Genomic DNA, 23,457 nt, shown 5'->3' with positions numbered 1-23,457 from the left:
CTGTTCTACAGCTCCCAATGTTTTAAAGTTTAATTCTGTTATGTGTGTTCCCCCTCAAAGCCCCCCAAACCGGAATGGTACAAACTGTTGCACACCAGCGGTGATGGCTCCAAGGGACTGGCTGGACGGAGTTGTCATGTGTCTGCCTGTCTACACTTGCTGTGCAGAACATCCTCTCACCTGTACAGCAGGCACAGACAGGCAGTCGCATGACAACCCAGCCTGAGGGACAGCCGCCAGTGGGAAACCGCTCTGACACACCAGGGCATCTTCACCAACAGCTCCAGCCAAGAGTCACTCTGGATCTCAGACGGCCGGTCAGTAACCAAGCCGCGTACTGCAACCACCTAGAGTCAAACCAACACTGCCTATAAAATACAATAAAACCCACTGCTGAAATTTTTACTGTGCTTCCTATAGTACTCTTTTCCTAGTTGTTCTCATTAACTCACTAACAATAAGTTTTATTTATACGCAGCTTTGCGGCACCATTGTCTGTTTCATCCCCCCCTTTACTTCTCAGGCATAACTGGAGCAACTCGTGTTCTTAGATTATTGTCAGTATAAAAATCACTAACATTCCTGCTAGCCATAGAATCTGAGAGCAGCTTGTTGTGTGGCAAGTTAATTCTGCAGACACAATGTTAGACCTTAGAGTAACTTCTCCCCTTTCCACTCTCGTACCTCCTCACTTATTTTCATATCTCCCTCTCAAATCACACTGAATTTTACAATCGGGAATAAACTGTGAAACTATAATACAAACTGCATCTGTCACTGGATGTTGATAATACTACATTTTCCTAGTGAAACAGAATGGAAATATTTTATTTGGAAATAAGTTTAAAGGGTATTTTTCCAGTAAATGTAAATTTCACATTTTTAGAAGTTCTTCTGCTAGAGCCCAGCTTGGCATCCTTTACACACCAATAATGCCAGTGAAATCTCTGGATGCTTCAGAAAGAATAAAAAAATCACATCCTTTGACCACGCCCTGTAAAAATGCTACACCATTTCACAAATGGCATCCTTTTGTTTACAACAAAAAGCTTTTTGATTCACAAGCTAGAACGGTGCTTCACATTCCCAAAGTCCATTTTATCCTAATGTAGGAGTGGTTAATTCACAAACTTCAAATTTGCAGGTTGACTCTCAAATTAACCTTAGCACAAAAGCCAACAGCTTTTTGTGCTACTTAACAAAGCAGTAACAACTGAGAGCTAAAATGCTCAGATTTGTTTTTTTTTTTTTTGTGTAGGGATGCCTTATAATACTTTAGCTAGTATTATATGGAATACGCTATAAAACTATTGTTTGTGAGGCCAATGAATGTGCTAATCTTGCACTTATTTACAACAGCCTCGAAGTGGTACATGGTATTTTCCTTGCTTGATTTTAAGCAAGTGGAAAAGCCCAGTCTGATACTAGTCACGCAGTAAAGTTATGAACACAAGCAACCGTTTGCAGGATCAAAAACTAATCCAGATCAGTATTCACATAACTGATACTTCAACTGCTTTACCCACACTGTTCAAACATCAACTTGGTATTTCCATAATTATACGCCTAAAACGCATTCTTAGGCACCGATTCCCATTTCATCAGGAATACAATCCAGTTGTATGTTTGAGCAGTAACAAAACCACGTCAAGAAACCAATGGTTTCTTTTGTAATACTGATATCATACAAAAAATTTTGAAATCTTTTGCCAAAGTAACTAACTTCAAAATGCATTCCAGTGTGGAATGCACTTATAAAAGCTGCAGCTCAGAAATAAAGGAAATTATTTACATCTTTCTAATGGCACTAGCAAGCAATCACTTGCATTTAGAGAGTGATTTTCATCTCAGAGTAAATTCCAGACTACAGAAAATGGGCTCAGCTTACACTAGAGGGGGTACACAGCCCCAGAGGTCCTAGCAAGCACTCGAGCTTTGTAAATTACATTGTCAGAGCTCACTGGTACGCAAGCTGCTATAACATTCCTTACACACGGGTAGAGGCGCAGGGGGAACGAACTCATTGCTGTAGCAGGAAAACGATGGCGAGACCTGACTTTCTGCGTCTTCCCCAGTTGTGACGGAGAGGCTCTTGCAACCGTGCAAGGACTGCAGAAGTGACCGGCCCGAGTGGGAGGCATGGGGAATCTGAACTCCCTACGACCTCACAGCGTGCACAGCCATACTGAGCCTGGGCACAGTCCAGACACATAAACATGGGTATCACTTCACACATCACTGAAGACTACATATCTTACCAGGGTGGAAATACAACAGCACGCAGCCATTTCAATAATGATCTAAGAACAGGATGTGACAACTACCAAACTAAGCTGAAAGTGAGGAGAACATTTTAAAAAGAGAAGAAATGTAATTATAAAAATTGGAATTCAGCCAGGAGATCAAACATTTGCTTCTTTATTTTCAGAAGTCGGTAGTTTTGTTTCTGAAACAAGTCACTAGTCCTTTGACTAACCCAATGGTCAAGCTGAGGCTTTGATAATCTTCAGAAAGTATATAAAAATAGAGCTTACTAATTTTTAGATCCTACTGAGAAAGGTCCAGTAAAAATAAATAAATAAATAAATAACAACATAACTGTACTTAAGGAGGAACTTCTTGCACCAGCAAAGCATGGAATACTATGCTCTTAGCTTCTCTTGCCACTCTAAGAAATTTCTGAGTGATCTCCCACATTGGCTTGAATGAATTACTGGTATTTTCATTACTCTCAAAACACAATTGTATGATAATTAAAAGATATTATTTTTAAATACGTGTGTGGAAATCAGACAGTGGCCAATTCCATCCATGTACTATTCTGAGATTCACAGGTGATGCTCTCTAGCACACTATCAAAACAATTTATTTTTAAAGGTACACAGCAGAATACATTCTAGAAATATTTTCAGGAATTTTGATATTGCACACTAGAAGATCAGACTCAAAAAAGCAACACCAAAACTACCTCAAAAATTGCCACAGCACATCCTAGATGCATCTCCAAGTCCTTGAGACAGAACATAGCAAGAGATGTTAATGTCACCACAACACTAATTTTAGTTACCATTACTAGTACCTAATCTAAGACAAGTTCTAGTAGCTTCAAGATAGATAGATCACAAAAACTGACAGCTTCAAATTTTCAAGTTCATAAAGGCACCTTTGCATTTATTTATAATTCATTTTTGTGTCATTGTAGTAAAATACTTCAAATTATATTTCCGTAATCTGGGAATAAAACTTCCCCTTCTTGACATCTAGTACTTGGCTCCTCTCCTCTGTCTGACATGCACTCATCTTCCTGTTACAGTAAATACATGTGAATCCCTTCAAAACTTAAATAAAAGGGCAAGAGGCAAAATCCTCAGATTTAACCTAGTTTGTCTGTCAGTCTTAAGGTTTATCCCAAAATGGCTACTGACTCAGGGAAAAAAACACTACTACCCAGTGCAGTTGCCACCATAAGCAGTATTACTCAAGTAGCTACCTATGACAAGTACCAGATTCTGGATTCACAGGACTCAGCAGAGCTCTGTCTTAGGTACATGCATTGCAGGACCTCTCCACAGTGGTTCTAGAAAATCCACTGAAGTAAAACACTAAATTAGCTTAAATAGAATATAAATTGTCTGCACAGTCCCCATCAATCAGCTGCCTGTTTTGTTGGGGTAAGCCAGTGTTTTGATTATTAGTTAGAATAAGATGGAAAGATTAAGTGATGTTTTAGAGCTCATTTTAAACTCTCTCTTTACCTGTCCTCTTCCATCCAATGAACCGGTTCACCCTAAAAATCACTAAATTCTTGTTGAAAACATTTAATCTACGAACTAAAAAAAAAAACCAGAAACTAACAGGATTTTTTTTTTTAAAGTAGCCCAATTTTTCTATGGAAATCAATACCAATCTTTAAAAAAAAAACCACAAGGGCTTTACTGTAAAGCTGATAGCGCGCATAACAAACCCATTTTAACTTTCAAAAATTAACAACAGAACTGCTGCTGAGTTTTTTGGTTTTTTTTCAACATTGTTGAAAAAAATAATTAAACAGAACAGACAAGCAAAAAATTGGTTCCCAAAGCTGCCTAACAACATATTCAATAAAGTGAGTAACTGAATGTCCCGTTTATCATAGAAATGCTTTTTCCAGTTCTCATATTACTCACCTCAGATTTACTGGTCCGCAGAGACATTTCTTACCCAGGTGCATTTTTTGGATTTTTCAGTAGCAAATTTCAAAATCTATACCAGCCACCTACAGAATTCTGCAGACAGGCTTTTCAGCCTCTCAGAATATAAGACTGGAGAACAATTGTTATCATTACATCAATTGCTGTAGTTACTTTTAGGAGTGACTTTACCCAGACAATTTATGATCAACTTACAGTAGATGTGTAAGATCAGTCAGGCATAGGCATAGGACAATAACCAGGACATTCCAAAACATTTTGGACCAATGTGTGGAAACAACAGGAAGAGAGAAAAAGTAAAACAAAAACCAAACAGAAACACCCCACACAACATCCTATCTTTATGATATCAGCATTTCAACAGAAGTCTTAGAGTGTCAGCATTTGCCATGAATCAAAACCAGAAAATTTAAAAGACACAGGTAAAACCTGAAAACATTCTTTCAGTTCAAGTCTGTACACTGATTTAGTATTTTAAGCTGATAGCAGAAGACTGAATAAATACTGCTTTTTTCCCCAGTAAAAAAAAAAGGTCTTCATTCCTTACCTCATCATCTTTATACCAGGACAAGCTTTCTGCGGTTAGAACGAACCAATACTCCTTGGATCCTCCTTTCATGATGCCAATATTGTTGATAGTCAGCCAGCCTTTCCGGATGACCTGTGCAGAGGTGCAGTCAGGCACAAGTTTAGTTCATTACCTACTTGACATAATTCTGCTGCTGCTTTAATTCTTTTAAATAAAGATTTGCTAAACAAAACAAGAACAGGTGCATTTTTTCAGTCTCTGGCAAATTGAAAACAGGTATTTTGCATGTTCCTATCATTCAAGAAAAAAAAAAAAAAAAGTAACATAAAGTGGATATATTGTTTTCAGTCAAAAGGTTGGAGAAAGAGAGAAGTCCAAGTATTATTGTGTTGTACTTACAGCAAGTAGGAATGAACAAAGGATCATGTAAAATGAAGATATTTATTTGCTGGATAATAACACATTCTAAAAAAACCCATAACTTATATATGACTGCTCTGACTGTTCTAGTCTAACTGTTCAAGCCATTTGTAAAGTTGAACACTAGAAACAGCACCTAGTTTCTGGCACGTGTTGTGTATTTTCAGAAGGGGTTGAATCAAGTGACAAAGAAGAGAGGTCTTCTACAATTAATTTGAAATTAAGAGGCACATGAGAGTTATTTTCCTCTAATAATGTAGAAGAGAAAAAGACAAGAGGGAAAATAACAACTAAGGGAGTAATAAAAGTCAGATGGAAAATGGGTAAAGAAGAACTTTATAAAATAGATACAAGCCAAAGATGAAAGAACAGATGGGAAAGCATACCTGTAAATACTAAGGGCAGGAAGCTACATCAAGCAAAGAGGAAGAGGGACAAAAGAAAACTTAAAAGGAATGAGAAATCCAGAGGTGAAAGAGAGAATGGCCCTGAGAACTGGTTTATGGATCATATAGATAGAAACTTCCAATTTTATTGGAATGTTTATTCTTTTCCAATACATATGAGAAAGCGAATGTTCCTTCCTATCATACTCTGAACAAGACAACAGAACTCTCCCAGTCACATGGATGCAGGGAACCTCACCTACTCTGTTTCTCACCACAGCAACACCCTTTACTTGCCTATGAAATACTGAGATAGAAAGAAGTAGCGCTCAGATAAGCCCTTCAGAATTCCCTCAATAAGTTCCGCAAGCATGGACCTGTGTGATCAAGCATGTGTTTCCTTTTGCTTCTAGGGAAACACATGAGACTGTGACATTACTCTCATAGGGCTTTACAAGACTAGTAACTCCAACCAACAGACAACCTGAGAAAAAAACATTGCTCAGTATCTATTCCTTGTCATCTATAAAAGTTTCAGAATCAGAATTCCCTCCCATTCAGCATGCATGTTAATGTAAGCTCCCTGAAGAAACCAGCTTTGGTATTCCACAGAGCAAAGAAGAAAGTTGCATTTGATAACCAAACCAAAGAAAGAGATCAGAAGTTGCACCTGAAAAGCTGGTAACAGTACTGTACTATAATATGCATAATCTAAGAGTATCAATTTCATTTCAAAGTAGTAAGAACCTCACTGAAGATACAAAAACAGTCTATGAGTATTCAGCCTGTAAGAAAATTGCTAAGAAAACACTGATTTGGTTCTGAAGACTGGGTAAGCTATGAGAGAACTGGACATGACTCCCGTAGAGACTCACGGGTGTGGCCTGCACAGACTGGATAGAATAGCCTGTATACAAAGGTTTCTGCAGAAGTTTGTCTTTATTTTTAATACTCATGTTCATTGAGGGCGGGAAAAAGTGGAGAGGGGGCAACTATTGTTTACACATAGATATGGAATGCTTGTCCAAGTGCAAGTTAAGGGAAACTGATAAAAACTTGATTATCCATATCCTCATTTTATTTGTTTATTGAAGTAAACTTTTAACAGGAAACAAGCAACATGCATATATAGCCAGTGTACTGGCCTTCAGGCAGCTACCACAGAACAAGTTGTGGAACCAACCATTTTTCTGTCCGGAACTACACAAATGCAAATGGAAGAAATTTTAGGAAAAATCCAGGAAATTAAGGTTCTGTAACCACTTGAACTTAGCTCCGCATCAAGCAGAGCTATATTTGTACAGCAGACTAAATACTTCACAGCAAATATGCAAAGGTAGTTATTGCCATCTTATAAAGAAACTGAAATAAGAGGCTATGAGAGAAAATGCTGGTGAACCACACTGTCTGCAATTGAAAATGCTTTGGTGCTCCCTATAAAGCACATATCCGCATACAGGAAAGCAGAGGCAGCCAGGCAAGCACACTACTGAAAACTGATTTGGACACACATCTTAGAGAGAGTAAAAGATTTTAAGACAGATGTCACAGTGGGGATAAAGAGGTGGTTTCTGGAAGCACACCAGTGAGAAACACCTGTGTAGCATGTTCAAGAACCTTACAGGTGATGAGCGCTTAAAAGAGAAGGGAAGTAGCACTCTCTGCTCACTCCACTCAGTGTTTTCTCTCATCATTACCGTAGGCTTTGTAGCATGTTAATAGAGTTAAATTTCCTCAATTTCAGAAGAATGTATTTGTGATAGAGGTCTCAGAACAGACCAAGCCAAAATTTTAAAATCTAAACTATACAAGCCATTTAAGAAGTAATGAAGCTTTTAACACATAATGTAGAAACTACATTAGTTGCACAGCTCCAAAAGACTGTCTTGCTCCAGTCCAACACGTCTCCCCATAGATGCATAACCACCACTGGGTGTGGACAGAAACAAGCTGACTTGCTAATACAAACATTGGTCACTGTCTTGTAAAGGAAGGAATTTGGCAGCTATTTCCTCAAAAATCCTGTGTGCTGAGGATTAGATCCAGCTGTCATCCCCACACAACACTGCATGAAGAGCAGGGCACCAAGCTATAGCAGTATCTTGGGTACTTTTTTTTTCATGCACAAATTTCTAGACCTGCTTATCTATACCTCTCTGGGAAAACAGGGTATTGTGTTCTCTGAAATATCCCGGACACTACAACAGATCATAATTATCTAAAATACTTGGAAGCGGTTCCAAGAGCCATCGAGAGAGAAGATGAGCTTAGTGTGCTAAGCCTCCAGTTCTTTTCATTGAATTGTTCCCGTTTCCCATGCACATTTTGTTAACTATGAAAGCTACACTTTCAAGATACTCAGTACCAGTGTTGGGGTCAGGAGGTGTCGGATCAAGATGTAAGTGCAAAACAAAGTGAGATTAAACAACATAGTTTTACTTTTCAGAGAAGCTGAATTACATGTTAGACTCCAGACAATTTCTAAAAAAAACCCTCAAGCTATACTTTAGAAATAAGTGTCCTTCCATGGGCAACAAGCAGCAAAAATTTTCAAAGAGACTTTTGAAGTTAAAAATTCCTCTGACGGGGGCATTGGTTTTTTTTTAAACTATTGTATTAGCTATGTTGTACACTACTTCAGCTTGAAAAATGTTCATTTTCTGGTTGGTTTGGACCTAAGAGATCCATTTCAATATTTTCTGTCATATTTCTAAATGTCACTCTGTACAAACCGGATATTAGTGACATGAGTTATGAACTTCAGGAAGGTGAAAAATATGGGCGTTGCCAGAAGCTAAAGACGACAATATTCTGACCGGTAGTTGGACTCCAAGTACAGGACGAACAAGAGATGACACAGTTCCTTCCTTCAGAGTCCTGATATCTAATCTCGTTGTCTGAAAAATGAAACTCAAAGGGTATGAATGCACATGAACAGGCTAGAAGGAAGTCATTTTCTGATAGTTCAGCTGCACAAAACCCAAGTCATATCTGTTGTCCTTATTCTACACCACTTCAGGGATAAACAGGAAAGCAGGATTTGACACAATAGGTACATTTTATGTATTGTTGCATGACTTATTCATTACATTAAATCAAATAAGGTTTTTGTAAAAGAAATACATTAAAGAATCAGAAAGCATTCAATTTCTTTAAAAGAAGTATTTGAAAGATAATTTTGAGATAAGTGAAATTGGCTGGACAGACAGAAATACAAGTGTGAAAATCATGACACTGGCTACTTCCGCAACAATACAAGCAGAGAGTTTTGTTAACTCAACAAATGCTGCTATTAAGTTATTTTACATGACTCCAATGAAATAATTTTGAATGTACAACACAACTCTCGGCAGTGCATATGTTACCAAATAGTAAGCACATTGAGAGAACAAAAATTGCAAGAACTTCTCTGTGAGGCATCCTTACAAGCTATTGGTTCTTTGTGTTCAAATACAAATATTCTTGCACTACAGAGGCTAAAAAGGAACTCCAGATTAGAGAGGAAATCTAATACAGTATTTCACTGTAATTTGCCAAATGTCAGAGCATAAACTGATCAGGTCTGTTCGGATACTGAACACCAATGAGATCTTGTGACACTGCTTCCCCAAAAATCACTGCACAATATATCAGATAATTTTAAAATAATCAGAGTGGCTTAAGTCCTAAATACATGTCTACTTCAAAAAAAAAAAAAAAGTAGTCTTTACTGGAGGAAAGCACTCAGTAGTGAAAAACTGAAATACGCTTCTAAATATACTTAAACAAAGATTGAGGTGATTAAATCAATCATGAAGGAAGGTTAACCTAAAAAACAGGTATAGCTAAAGGCCACTTAGAACAGCAATACTTCTCTAGTTTTGATAAGGTGAAAATTCAACAGCAGCAGGTCTCATTGAAGGATATTTCAAAATTTAGCATCATGTGGTTGTCTGTGGGTACCACCTCTTTTACAGAAACACCGGCATTTCTTAACAGAACAGCCTTCGCATGATTTTTCCTGACCACCTCATTGAACAAGGCACAAGCTTCCATTTCCATCTACTTGCTTAAAAAGATTCTGTAATCATTTTTTTTCCTAGGTCACGCAAGGTAACAGGATTTAAGTATATCTGAAGAAAAGAACCAAAGTATGCTACAAAGCAGGATTAAAAAGAAAAAAAAAAAAAAAAGAAGAAAGGGGTTACTAGGGAAAAAGTTACTTATTAGCACAATACTTCAGGCCAACTAATGGGGGCTGAATACTACTTGTATCCAAAACAAAAGCATCAGATTGCTGGCATAATGTTGTAAAGAGGCAAGTAAAACAAAGCTTTCGAACCCAAAAAGCATTTGGACAGTCACTGCAATCTCATAGTTCAGATTAAGCCTTTTCTCCAATTACAGAGGCTACTTCAAGCACAGCAGCAGATTTTGCTGCAGAAGTAAAACACAAAACAGGAATTTCAAATTATATGTAATCCTCTATAATCTTGCATTCTCACACACAGAGTATCAATTGGGCACATGGAGCAATGATACCTTCATCTTCAAAAGGTTTATCATGAAGGGGAGCTTTAAACACTAAATTTTAGTCACCAAAACAAATCTCAACACACAAAATACACAGTTAAGAGTGAGTCAGCTTTCAGGAACCAGAATTTGCTAGTGCGCGGTGTAAAACCAAGCATTACACTGATTACTTCAAGTCAATTAGAAGACAGACTAACCTGTGGCTTAAAAAGAAACTTTGTGGAGTCAGGTCAAAACCTCAGGCGGTAGCAAAGAAAAGACAAACGAAAAAGGCCAAAGATTAAGCGTGAGAGGATAAATTAGTAGTAGAGGAAAAAGGAGCAAAAACATGTTAAGAAGAATTGGTATTACACTTCTTCCAAAAATGCAATATTGCTGCACTTATCTTATTTCCAAGACACACAGAAATAGTTAATAGTTATCTGCATTATTCCAGTTCAAAGCAAGCTACAAAAAAGAAAAGCAGTGGATTGCAAATGAGCATCCCACTATTTTGGGAAAACTTCATGAACTTGGTCTCTCAAGAGATTCAGTTCAACTCCTCTCAGAATCAGTGCTGCCTAGTCCTTTTTCCTTTGTTGAATATTAGTTTAAGTTTGCTTGAAATTATAACAAATATAATTTAATGATGTGGCAACAAACTGCAAAAATGTGTATGTTTTCATCATAGATGATGTTTTCATCATCTTTGATGATTCTTTCATCAAAGAATGTAGACAATAAAAGGATACACTTCTTACACCTAACCATCACTGAACCAGGAGTAACTTGTTGTAAAATTAACTGCTGTTTAGACAATTAATTCTAATTAGTAATATTAAAGGCATTCACATATTTATTCACTCATGAGGTGGAAGTGTTAGAAAGGAGTCTGTCTATGATATATCGATCCTCCTGGTGCTATGAAAAGAATGCTAAAAAGGCCTTAAGTATTTCTAAATCTATTAATAAAACTCACTTGTTCTATCAGAAGTAATTCCTGTGTATAAACAAAATACCAGGAACAGTACCTGTACCCAAAACCAGCATGTTCATTTAAGCAATAGCTAATGTTTCCTTTCAGTTACCAGAAACTTATTTGCCCATCTTTCAAAAAGAGGTTTCCTATGAATAAAGGCACTTAAAACAGATAAATACTGCTTTCCAGTTATATAATAAAATAAACATCAATTAGTCATTTTAGTTTGAGAAACTCAACAAACTATAAAATATTAATTTTATACAATGTTTTCTATAACATTAAGTTATACTAGTTCATACTTGTAACAGCAGGTTAGTAGCAGTTAAATGATGAACTGCAATTACACTTTGTTGAGGAAATGTTACAGACAAGACAGTTTCATGTTAAGTATTTTAGTAGCAAGTATTCAACAAACCAATGAGTTAAAGACAAACTTTGCCCTCTGAGAAGCTAAATGAAAAAGCAACAATAAAGCTTACAGAACTTAGCTCGTACAATTTGCCTTGAAGGCGGTAGATTGGTTCCCTGAAATAGTAAATTGCAAAAATGAAGTTTTATTTCAGAAACATTTTCTCATTCTTTTCAACTCCAAACAATTAGCTTACAAGCATCTGTTTATTATCTTTAAAATAAAAGGTTCAGCAAAGTCCTTTATATGAAAAGTAATCCAGTTTCAACATTTAATTTAAAATGCCAAGCTTTTTCTCCCCTTCTTTAAAAAGAGAACATCACTTAATTAAAAAATCGTTCATTTTATTTGTGTATTTTTGAAGAGTCAGATAATTGGTCTATTTTCCTTTTATGGGACACTCCAAAGTGATGACGGTTGTTGTGTTTGACACATGTTCCGGCACAGCTAGATAAGAAGGAAATCTCTCCTCAGAGGCAAGGGACTAGTCTTTGAAGCCATTTCAGTGTTTAGACCATTCAACTTTTTTCATTTAAGTCCAAACCGTATATTACAACAAAAATGACACTCACGCTGGTCAGGCTCTGGGAGACCATCACATCCAAAAAGTTAATGGATTATTTTAACTAACACCTTAAAAAATAACTAGCAATTTCTTGGTGGGAGGAAGAGGTTGGATTTCTATCCCCAAAAAGACAACCAAGTTTTTTTAAAAAATGCTATAACTCTCATCTACAACAGCAGAATAGGAGACTTTCTGACATCTTAGGTTTTATCACCTAAGGGATCTATTCAGTAGTCACATTTGAAAACCTTGATCTTTCTCTCCTGAGCACTGTTTAACCAAATTGCACATGAAAACATTAGGAAGATGTTAAATTCTGGTAATTATTTATACAAAATTCCATTGTCTTATTTTCACTAGAATATTTATATCCTTTTAAAGTATGTATGAATTCCACATTTTCTTTCTGTTTAAGACTTTGCAAAACCCTCAAAGTGAGAGCAGAAACCATCAAAGTGGTAGCATTTTCATTATTTTCATCTCATATAAAAAAAAAAAAGGAATGATCCTGTGAAGTACTGAGCATCCCTGGCCCACACAAAAGCAAAGAAAGAAGCAAAATTTGGGAGCACTTAGCATCTTGCAGGATCAATCCCATATTCTTATATGTTAAAAAGAAACAAACAAATAATTTCATTAACAAATCTCAGTAAAAATGCTAATGAATCTGAGACCATAAACCAGTTCTTCTTTGTTTATTTTGAGAGGGGACTATGGTACATAGTCAACATCCCTCTGAAGTCAACTGAAAGGTTTCAGAAGAGGTAAAGGCAAATCTGCTTTTGCTTGCTGAATTGCCCCTTCATTGCTATTAAGCTGTGAACACAATAAGAACTAGTAAAACTATTACAAAAGTACACACAAGCAAGTACTCACCAGTGTTTTGGATTCTGAAATTCACAAGTTTACAGTTAATGACAAAATTGGTGTGTAGCATGAAAGATTCAATGCACTAAATGGCATGGGAGGGGAGACACTAACCAGCAGTACAAGTAGTAGCACAGATGTTAAACAATAAATGATAACAATGAAAGTCAGGTGGCTCTAAAAAATTCGGTAAAACAAAGTGATGATGATGCATTTTATATATATTTGAAGCAGGAAAGGTAAATGATACACTTACAACAAATAAACACAGCCAAGAAAACCAAACAGCTTGGATTAACTTGCACATGCCATTATCCATTCTCTGTTAGGTGCCTACCTGATTTCCCACTGCACTTTTGTTAACCTGACTGCTTCTTTGTTGGGCACTAAGGAAAGCAGAGGAAAAGAGTTACACTGAAGAAACTCGAACTAAGCCAGTTCCTGAGGAATAGATTTTAGCAGTAATAGTTACTTCGGATTCCAGCACAGAAAGCTAGAGTAACAAAGAAACACAGCAAAATCATTGCATATATGAGGATATTTCAACTATTTTTTCTTACAGTATAGGAGTGCCTACTTATAGTTGCCTGCTTAGCACAGAAGGGACATGCACAGCAGACAGCTCCTACTAATCATCTAATTTGTAACAACATCCTACTTAGATTGGTAAAGGCTACTAAAAGCACAGAGAAATTATGGCCCATGTGGGTAACCTTGGAAACATTAGCCTCTATAAATATTCAAAAGAGACAAAAAGAAAGCCATTTCTGTTATTTAGCACAGTACAACAAAATCCTCCCCTGCTGGAGGCTCCTTAATAGCTTTGTCTTGACAGTTTGTTTTGGATATTATTCTAATATTTATATGCACTTTGAGGGGGTAAATATAACCAATGGATGAAGCCACCACAAAACTGGTTCAAAAAGCTGGAATCTTATAAGACTAGAGCGCATGTGAAATTAAAACATATTTAAAATACTTTGCTCAATTCTTGAATTCTGGTAATCCCAATTCCTGAAACAAAACACACTCCTGTCTCAAAAACATACAATTTGTCATTAATTCTAAAAGCATTTCCATTATGTGATGGTTTGTAAGAGTTAGGCCACAAAATTAAAATATTCCTGGAAATAGGAAAAAAAAAAAAAAAAAAAAAAATGTTCAAACAGCAGGCATCAGCTACTTGACCACCAGAGCAGCCACTGGTGACAGGAAGTTTTGTTTGGATTAGATTATACCATTTCACCAGGCATGGATTAACTGAAGAAAGAAGCATACATATTAGATCAGCTACAAACACTGCTCTGAAATAGAAAGAAAGATGTGCTTGGATCACAGCCTGTGGGCCAATCCTGCAACAGTTTTGTGCACAGCTGCTGTTCCAAAGAATTGCTGAAACACCAAACTCATCCCCGTCTCAACTCTGATCCTGCCTTTCAGACCATACCCTACCAAAACAGCAGTCCACATGCTGTCCATGAGAAGATCCACAAGGATATTTATTTCATGTGCCTATTCACTGGGCTTAGCTCTCAGTCATCCCGATCCTTTGAACCAAGCAACACTGCATGTTTCTGGTGCATCGTCTAAGTTGCATCAGCTTTAGTGCATAAATTATGATTAAATAACGTGTACACAGAAAACACAGCACTTACTCCTCACGAATTCCGATCTGTTGTTTGAGAAACAAATTGAATTGCCATTCTTTTGGTTTGGTTTTGGGTTTTGTTTTGGTTTTTTTTTTTTAATTTTGTTTTATCGCCTTAGGAAAGCTAATTAGACCACTAACATCATACTAAAACCCATGTCTTTTAGAAATAGCCCAGCACTTGGTTCTCTATTTACTGTTCTAAATACAAATTACTCTTTATGTAGATTGAAGCATGTAGCTATGTCTCAGTTACACCAACTGGGAAACACAAACCCAGTCCCAACATTTTACCACTCCTTCTGCTAAATGAGACAAACATTAATATTCTAAGATTTCACAATTTTATAACTATGCAAAGATGTTCTAAAAATTGACATTCTTAAATCCTTCTCAAGTCAATTCACATCACACTGTAGCCTGCCTTAGGCCCTGCAAAGCTGCAAGGTAGTTTGAAATGTTTTGTGCTCTCATTCTTACGAGCAAGGTTCACAGGACCTATGCTTACAAAACACTGCAGTCGCGTGAGACAACTGGCTAGAAGACTCAGTAAAAGAAAGAAAACACTAGGGAATGTATAGTCCAGGATGTTTAGATACACCAGAAGCCCATATGCTACTCAAAAATTATTTCATTTTCCAGTTCTAACATAATTACTATAAAACTAATATGGTTATAGTTTACAATGTGTATTTTCTACAGTTTAGCTCACAAATTAATATATTTTACATTTTAAATTGTTCTTAGTTATCCAAGCTTTCTCTTCCAGTTGAGCACAAGTCAACAAAGATACTTCCCTTCCCATCAGTTTCAACCTATAGAAACACTTGCTTAAAACTTACCAGTGAACTTAAGCAAAGGGTCATTTGTTATCTGCTTATGCCCCGTGCACAGCAGCTGAGGATTTCTAGATCTCAGCTGGCAAAAGAAGCAGCAGCTTTCCCAAGAACCTGAACTCAGGTATTGCAACTCCTTGAAAAAGACACAGCAGTGAGGACCACAGACTGAACTAGAGGCCCCAGCAGCAGCGTTCATGAGGGTGATTTTTCCAGGGAAGAGACGTAACAAAATAGCTCCAGATATACCTGACACTGCAGAATCCAAGACTATAAAATATAGGAGATTCCAACTTGACATAAGGAAAAGTCTCTTCACAGGAGGAGAGGCAAGCATTGGAATAGGCTGCATAGAGAGGCTGGAGAATCTCTGGTTTTGGAAGTTTTCCAGATCTGATTGGACAAAGCCCCGAGTAACCTGGTCTGAACTCAGCATTGACCCTCCTCTGAGCAGGAGGTTGGACTATGTGACTTCCCAAGGTCACAACACACACCATGAATATATATGGAGTGTTTTTAGCTGGCTTTTTCCTGTCAGAAAAGGATGAAGAGAAGTAAATAGAAGGCAGGTTGTTATCTTGACCTCTAGAAGGCCAGCTACCATTCCTACAACATCCTGCCATTTGTCAAGAGAGCTGATAAAGATATCCAGGACCTGCAAACAATTCTAGAGAAAGTTGTTCAAACCAGACACATAAACAGTGCCTGGCTTTGCCTTCTCCCCTCTCAGCTTACTGAACTCCATGTTTTAAACCTTCAAGGCATACCGCCAAAGATGTAGACCTTCCTTCACAGTGCTAACTAGAATAGGCCGTAGTATAATACCTACTGTGGTGCCAAACTTTGTTGCTAGCATCCCACATGGATGAAACCTGTTGCGATTCCAAAGACTGTTACAGCAAATATGGCATGAGTATGACTGAAGGAATTTTTATTCTTCAAAGAGTGAAGACATCTTTAACATTTTTACTAGTGTCAAAATGTTGGTATGAAGTCCCTGAGGCACAAATTGCTGGAAGCTGAGGGAGAACATTCTGGAGAATATTCTCACAGCCTTTTCAATTAACCGAGGAGAACGTCAAACCAGGCCCTGCAGGGCATTGTGCTACTATTATTCTCTACAGCCAAACAGCAGGCACACTTATAATTCAGTGACATCCATTACTCCGAGGAAAACTGTTTCACACAGAATCACAGCTCCCAAAATATGCATTAGCAACAACGTGGAAAGACCACCAATATTATACATTTCTGTGGTCCCAAAATGGATACAGTGAGGCCATTGGCTTGCCATAGCGGCTTCCCGAGATGCACGTGATTTCAGACCAAGACAAACTTCAGCTTTGGTGAAACCAGGCTTATGAATTGGGCTAAAGAATCCCCTACAAGTAGGACAGAGTTCAATACTGTGTATACGGAGAAAGAGCATGCTCCTGCATGTTTTGTACTTTGCAGCTTGCATCGTCACTGTCACACTTCAGGGCTTGTGTTTCAAACTTAGTAAAAAAAAAAAAAAAAAAAAACCACAAAGAAAGCCCCCGCAAAAACCTAACAGTATCTTTATAGCAAAGTTTCTATATACATACTTTGCGAAGCCAATGAAGTCTTCATGGTTGGTGTTGATGTACGAAACCTGGATATCAATCAGCAGCAGCACCTATTACAGGAGAAAAGAACAGAACTTCTGAGTTTTCTGCATTACCGAATATTGCTTTCATAACATTCAAGCCAAAAGCAACAATATTTTCTAAATCCCATCAATTCTATTAATGTGCTTGTTTAATAAGCTAGGCTACAGCTTATTAAACCTCTTCCTAATTTTTTCCTGTCAGACCTCATTTTTCACTATCTTGGGCTTTGTCCACTTCATTAAAATCAATCCTACATGGCCAGAGATAGTTTAATAATATACAACAGATTCTAGAACTATGTTTTGCAAGTTAAGCAACATTCTGTCTATCTGTAGCATTTCAGACAAGCCAGCAAGGAACTTGAACCTTAAACCTAAAATGAGGGTACTTAAATTTTTTTCAGGTACCACACGAAGAAGGGATAGTTAAGCCAGCCCTGGCCCAGAAAATGTACAGTCCAGGTACTAGACAGCCATTCTGGTGCACACATATGGCTTGAGAGGTGGGCTAGTAAGTGAGAAATAACAGAATGAACAGTTTCTGTACTTAATCACTTGCCAGCCCAGAGAGAATTTGATTTGAACTTGATAATCTACCTTGGCAAAGAACATGTAAAGATACTACAGAAAGCTCACTCCCAGCCTTGCACAGTTTGTTGAACATGCATGAGACGACACTTTTTCCCCATCTTTTCAGACTTCCATTTATCAGCAGGACACAAACACAGCATCACTCCTAAACTCTTCACAATTTCCAGAAGATATTAGGCGCTTCACTCAGAGCAAAATAGTGGGGATTTGGATCTAGCTCTTACATCTGAAAATACCCTCAACTAGTGTTTTGATTTATTAATGATAACTGCTAACAGCATACATAATGATGTGAATATGTGACAATAACCTATTTGACCAACTCTTGACATTTACAGAGAGCTGGTATTTTGTACTTTGTTCTGGGAAATTGACAAGTGTGCGCACACATTGAAGAATGGAATACTAAGAAAAAAGACTAAATTAGTCTAAGTAACTTGTTTCTTCTTCCAAATTTTGAAATAACTGTTATTTCAAACTAGAACTCCCTGCAAGTACAAGCACAGCAAATACAATTTAAAAAAAATATATATTTTTAAGACTACATTCACAGCACAGATTAAAGGAAAATAAGCAGGACATGCTGCACAGCTCCCTAGCTTGCACAGGATCAGGACTAGAGAACCAGGAGTCCAGAACAACTTAGGAGCTCTGCCTAGCCCTTCTTCCCCAAATATTTCTGTTGTCACACTCTCAATTCTCCAGACAATAATTCCTGTTTCTACTTCCAGTGGGTTTTCTCACATGTAATCAAAGTTTTGAAGTTTCCTGGATTTGGAGTGCTTAGCTAGCTGACGAACGTTCTAAACAAGTTTCTCTGGTTTTGTTTCGTTTTTAATTTTTTTTTTAATTTTAAGAAAAGCTTGTCACTCCCACAAGAATCCAAGTACAATTGCTTGTAGGCCTCGCTGTAGTTAGAGCACAGGATGGGTATGTTAAAAAAAAAAAAAAAGTGAAAACAAAGTAGAAAAAAGGTTGGACATTTCTGTGTCCGTTTGTTTGATCATTAATCGATTTCCCACAAACAGCTGTTGTGGCACAGCTAAGAAGATAGTACCCTGTGGCACAGGAACAAGCAACGTTACTTTAAGCCACCAATCCTAATCTTGAAAGACCAAATTAGGATTTTCTGTGACATTTCTAGTCTCCTCTGTCAAAGCTCAATGGTAGAGGAGCAATTTTTCTCCCCCTCTAAAATGTTCCAACTGCCAAAAAAAAAAAAAAAAAAAAAAAAAAAAAAAATCAAAAAATCTCTCGTTGTCTTACTGTACTTTGTATGTAAGAACTTTCCTCCTTCACACACTTCCCCAAACTGTTAGATCTCCTATTTATTCTCACCTGATCCTTGGTCTTCTCTTCTCTTTCACGAATGTAGCCAGCAACAATTCTTTCTGTTTCCTCACACAACCTTGGATACGTTGCCAACTGAAAAGCAAAATTAATGAAAATATACACCTGAGGGTGGCTTCAGTAGAATACAAACAGGGGAGTCGCCCGCTTTTCTCTCTGGAAGAAAGCAACTTTTAGCCCAAGCATTTGTAATAATTAACTACACTACAAAGCAAGCCATACTTGCTATTGATGGTCATTGTCTAGAGAAACTGAAGAGACCTAAACCTTTGGATTGTTTCAGTGCTTTTGCTCCATGCAATGTTGAGGAAAAGACACTCTGGACATGTGAACCACAGTTTATCAGCCTTGGGGTGAGATTTCCTCATGCATCTCTCTTCTACTGTGCCTAATTCCAGAGTGGTGCTTTAAATAGTTTCCAAGTTTCTTGGTCTCTGAAGGCTCCACCTTGTGGCAACATCTTTACATCTCAATAACAATACTTTAAAATGTAAACAGCAAACCAGAACAGTAAATTTGGCCGATAGCACTGGGAAAAGAGTTTGCACAGTTAATTCAAGTGACATATCTTACAAACTTTGACAAAAGTTAAAAAACCTGGAAACTCTGCTCAACATATCGCAGTGAATCTGCTTCTCTTATCTTAGTCAAAAAGACTGTCATCCTTTCCTGTTTTAAGAAATATCTCCTTCACCTGCTCATTGGTACAAAAAAAATTGTATTATCAGAAAAATGCAAAGAATGTGACAGGATATTTCTCAACAACTTCAGCATACCTGTGCTAACATCCCAGAACCGCTCCTGTACTTGCTACTATTAGGGTGCCATGCACTCCGAGATAGTGGAAAAGACAGATGAACACAAGACAACAAAAGTAGACAATTAGCTTAGAAGTCTACAAGAGTCAATGAGATATTTTAGAATGTCACAGCGTAATGGGAGAAGAGAGAATTGAAAATCAGTAACTGTTAGTTGCCAATGCTCCAGACAAGTGAGTCATAGTATTTACAGATTACAGCTTTCCTAGGAAGGTAAAAAGTGAGAGATGAAAAAAGCTTCATATTAATATATCTGACATGCTTCCTTAGCCACAGCTGGGGGGGTGCGAAGTTTGAGGTTTTATTCTAAGAGCATACACCAAAACAAGCAAATACTTCAGGAAAACCATTCCCAAATACTCACAGTAATGCTATTTTTAGCTTTGACAAATGTATTTCCTAATTCATTACACTTGCAGGATCTTTGGTTAAAAGTTTAATTGATGCACACAAATTTCACATCAGGAAGCTCAATCATCATCAGTTCTTTCCACTTAAATGTTCCACATTTGACAAATGAGCTTGCTGCACAGAACACTAATGCAAGCATGTACAAATACAAGGAAGATGAAGTCTATCTTTCCACTTCTACCTTCTTGACAGCTGAAGATCAGATGTTTTTGGGGTTGTGTATGAAAAAAGCACAGGAGAAGTTCTGGACCCATTACATTGCAAAGAACTGTGGGGCTACCAAGTAGTTTCAATATAGAAAGAGTATTTTTCTCTCCTTGATAAATAGTCTCTGAACACATATGAGGCCTTTGCTCTAGAAAAGTTTCACCGTTTCTTCCTCTTATTAGCATTGGAAAAGAAAACTTCAAAGTACGTTTTTTTTTGCTGATTTACTCCTCCGTGGAATTGCTGCCTATGTACCTATTCACTGGTATTTTCAGTACCAGTGAAAACATGGTTTTAAAGAGGAAACTGGGGGCAACTCTTGATTCAAAAAAACTCCAATCATAAGGTGTGTGTATATATATATTCAAGATAGAGGAATAAAAAAAATTCAACATTTCCAGCATTACATTGTTTAGACAATATAGCAGAAGTTGTAATTACTTTAGAGTCTTACTCTGTACATCAAACAACTAGATCAGAAATTGCTTATAACACTAGAAAATGCAAGACAGGCTTTATATTATCTACTATATCATTACATTATACTTATATTACCAGATCTATGGGCAAGTTACCTTTTTAGTGCACTTCTTGACAGTGTTAATTAACTCTTGCATCACCAGATCCACACTTTTTAAGCAAGGTCCTTTCAGCTTGACTATTTGTTTTTTAACAATGGCTTCAAATGCCATATCTGGAGTAAACAAACCTGTTCTGTGGAGATAAAAGAATATGTAAGACTAATAAAAACATCATGCAAGGAATATTTCTATTAAATTGCTCAAATCTGCCTTTTCAGAGGCTTACAGTTGAGTAATAACAATCCCTACAGAAACAGACTTCCACAGAACTAAATTTGCTCCTTTCTCTAAAAAACAGTGTCACTGTGAGTAAGAATATAGAAGTAGAAACAGCCCTACTACTTGAAGATGACTACAGGAACTCTAAAGGAGTACTGATCTAATGCAGTAAAGTCTCTTCAGCAGTTCATCAAACCTTAGAGGGATGAATGACAGCTGCAGTCCCTGCACAATCACTTACATAGCAAAAACACAAGAATCCTATAGCTGCACTTTTCTCATCACTTACAACAGGAAATGTGGTTCTGTTACTCAGAGTCCTATATGGAGAATTTCACTGTTGGTCACTTCAGGGTATATGAACCCATGTAACATATACCTCTCAGAACCAGTTCTAAACAAACAGGCCTTACTTCTCTTTCAAACACTGCTTGCAAATATCTACCTTGGCAGACAAATTATATGAAAAAGTAAACTATAAAAACATGCCCAAAACTATCAATTCACTGCTATAAGTTGCTCACCAAGACCTTTCTATCAATAAGGCCAGAAAAGCTCAAATACTTCACCACAGCTACTAGAGTCAGCCACCTGAGAATTTACTTTACAGATAATGCAAAGAACATTTTCCAAGACACTAAGAACAAAGCTTGTAAGCAATGCTTTCAAAAGATATTACATACTCACAAGTGTGTAGGAGGAGCGGAAAAAAATACCACAAAAGAAGAATTTAAGCTTTTTGGAATCTGTTCTATTGTCAAAAGAACAAAAAATAAGTATGCAACTGATAAAGTGTCTCTCCAAAATAGACTGATCATTTCAAAGTGAGATGATTAGGTCATTCCAAACCAAAAAAACCCAAATACCTCCTCTTCCAAACCTAATAATATACTGCAGACATATCCACAAAGTAAAACCTCAGCAAACTCACTTGTAAATCAGTCATTTCAAGAAACAGTTGAGAATAAAGAGAGTAAGACAGTGCACAGAGTCTACTGCAACACGAGCTGAAAAGTTTTCCATATCAAGACACAGGTTTTCCTTCCAAAACATGACTTTTCAGGAATACAGGCTTAACAGAACTGCAGCCATTACCAGAAAAAAAAAAAAGTCATTTATTTTCTCTGTAAAATTATTTTCCAGCATTACGAAGTAAATCAAACCTCTTTGGGCAAACCAACTGTTTAGCCCAAAACAGCTACTTGCAAAACAGAAGTGTAAAGGAGTGGAAGAAAAAAAAAGTCAGCTACTAGGAGTAGTGTGTTAGTTACATAGTCTAGAAGTCAACAGCCTCTATGTCCACAGGTTTAAAAATACCACACCCTCTATAATGTGACTGGGCTTGAAAACTTGGGAGCACTTGCCTGATACCATGTATGTTCTTGATGGCGTAACTTATTTCTCTCCGCAATTCCTTCTCATTGAATTCCATCTACAGGAACAAAAGCATATGAGGTGATATTAGGGAAAGTTTTTAATAAACCAGAAAAATATTACCACTCCCAATACAACTGGAAGACAGGCAAGTTCAACTAGCATAATTAAAAATTAATATTTTGCCAAACAAAGTATAAGTATTTTAAAACATATTAACACTAAAGCTACAGGCAGCAGTAGGGATTGTTGAAAATTATGCACCCTTCCATTCCACATATATGTCAACAGTTGGAATGATTTTTCAGAGTTGACAGAGTGAGCCAGAAACAGGATTTGGAAGATGCAACTTTTTTTAAGCCTAGTTTCCTAAAGTGATGCAACTTGCGTAATTATGGCCTTTTTGTCCTCCCCTTCACATTCTACTGTTTTTCAACTAAATTTAAAAGAGCAGTCATCTCAGTTATGAAGTTATAAATCTTTTCTTTAAGTTTCTTGAAAGTCAGCTAGCTGGAAGAGAAGTTAGTGCTATTACAAACAAAGGGTCACTACTTAAGCTCAACTGTCATCTGTTCTGTTGGCTGCTAGTTGACCTATCACATTTAAACTGTGGAACCAGACACAATCCTGTCTGGTTCTTACCCAACTGAAAATTAGGGCATGTCAAGGCAGTTGAATATAACAGGTGGAAAGCAAGTTTAGGAAAAGTGTAAAAGAATGGGGACTAGAGACACAGTAGAGTTCATGGTGAGGGGAAACTAAAGACACCGCAGTGAAAGAAAATAATCAAAAAATATGTAACACAAATTCATAGGAACACAGGTTTCATTATTCCACACCCCACTAGACCTCTGTTTATTCTGTTACCCAAAGGACAGGTGAGCAAGAAGAGATGTATCAAAAGGAGAAATATTATCTCAAAACATCAAATTTGCTTTTGCTCCACCTCCCAC

At 37.1% G+C, this 23,457-nt stretch overlaps 1 protein-coding gene across 2 annotated transcripts in view; it reads right to left on the bottom strand.

The window, feature by feature from the left end:
* The window catches only part of DNM3 (dynamin 3), a 171,514-nt gene that overhangs the window by 114,453 nt on the left and 33,604 nt on the right, over positions 1 to 23,457 (bottom strand). The window contains exons 9-15 of one of the 2 annotated variants that reach the window (XM_086753240.1): positions 22,495 to 22,562; positions 20,906 to 21,044; positions 18,883 to 18,969; positions 16,910 to 16,980; positions 13,177 to 13,225; positions 11,494 to 11,523; positions 4,738 to 4,851 (exon numbers count right to left, since the gene is read on the bottom strand). In XM_086753240.1, coding sequence (XP_086609366.1) covers positions 4,738 to 4,851; positions 11,494 to 11,523; positions 13,177 to 13,225; positions 16,910 to 16,980; positions 18,883 to 18,969; positions 20,906 to 21,044; positions 22,495 to 22,562 — 558 coding nt within the window. The remainder of the gene's footprint in view (positions 1 to 4,737; positions 4,852 to 11,493; positions 11,524 to 13,176; positions 13,226 to 16,909; positions 16,981 to 18,882; positions 18,970 to 20,905; positions 21,045 to 22,494; positions 22,563 to 23,457) is intronic. The other variant, XM_086753241.1, reaches the window with a different exon arrangement.

The sequence above is a fragment of the Chlamydotis macqueenii genome, chromosome 8 (genome assembly GCF_036417535.1).
Source record: "Chlamydotis macqueenii isolate bChlMac1 chromosome 8, bChlMac1.mat, whole genome shotgun sequence".
Lineage (NCBI taxonomy): Eukaryota > Metazoa > Chordata > Aves > Otidiformes > Otididae > Chlamydotis > Chlamydotis macqueenii.
The sequence above is the reverse complement of the archived record's forward strand: the minus strand, read 5'-3'. Positions and strand labels throughout refer to the sequence as shown.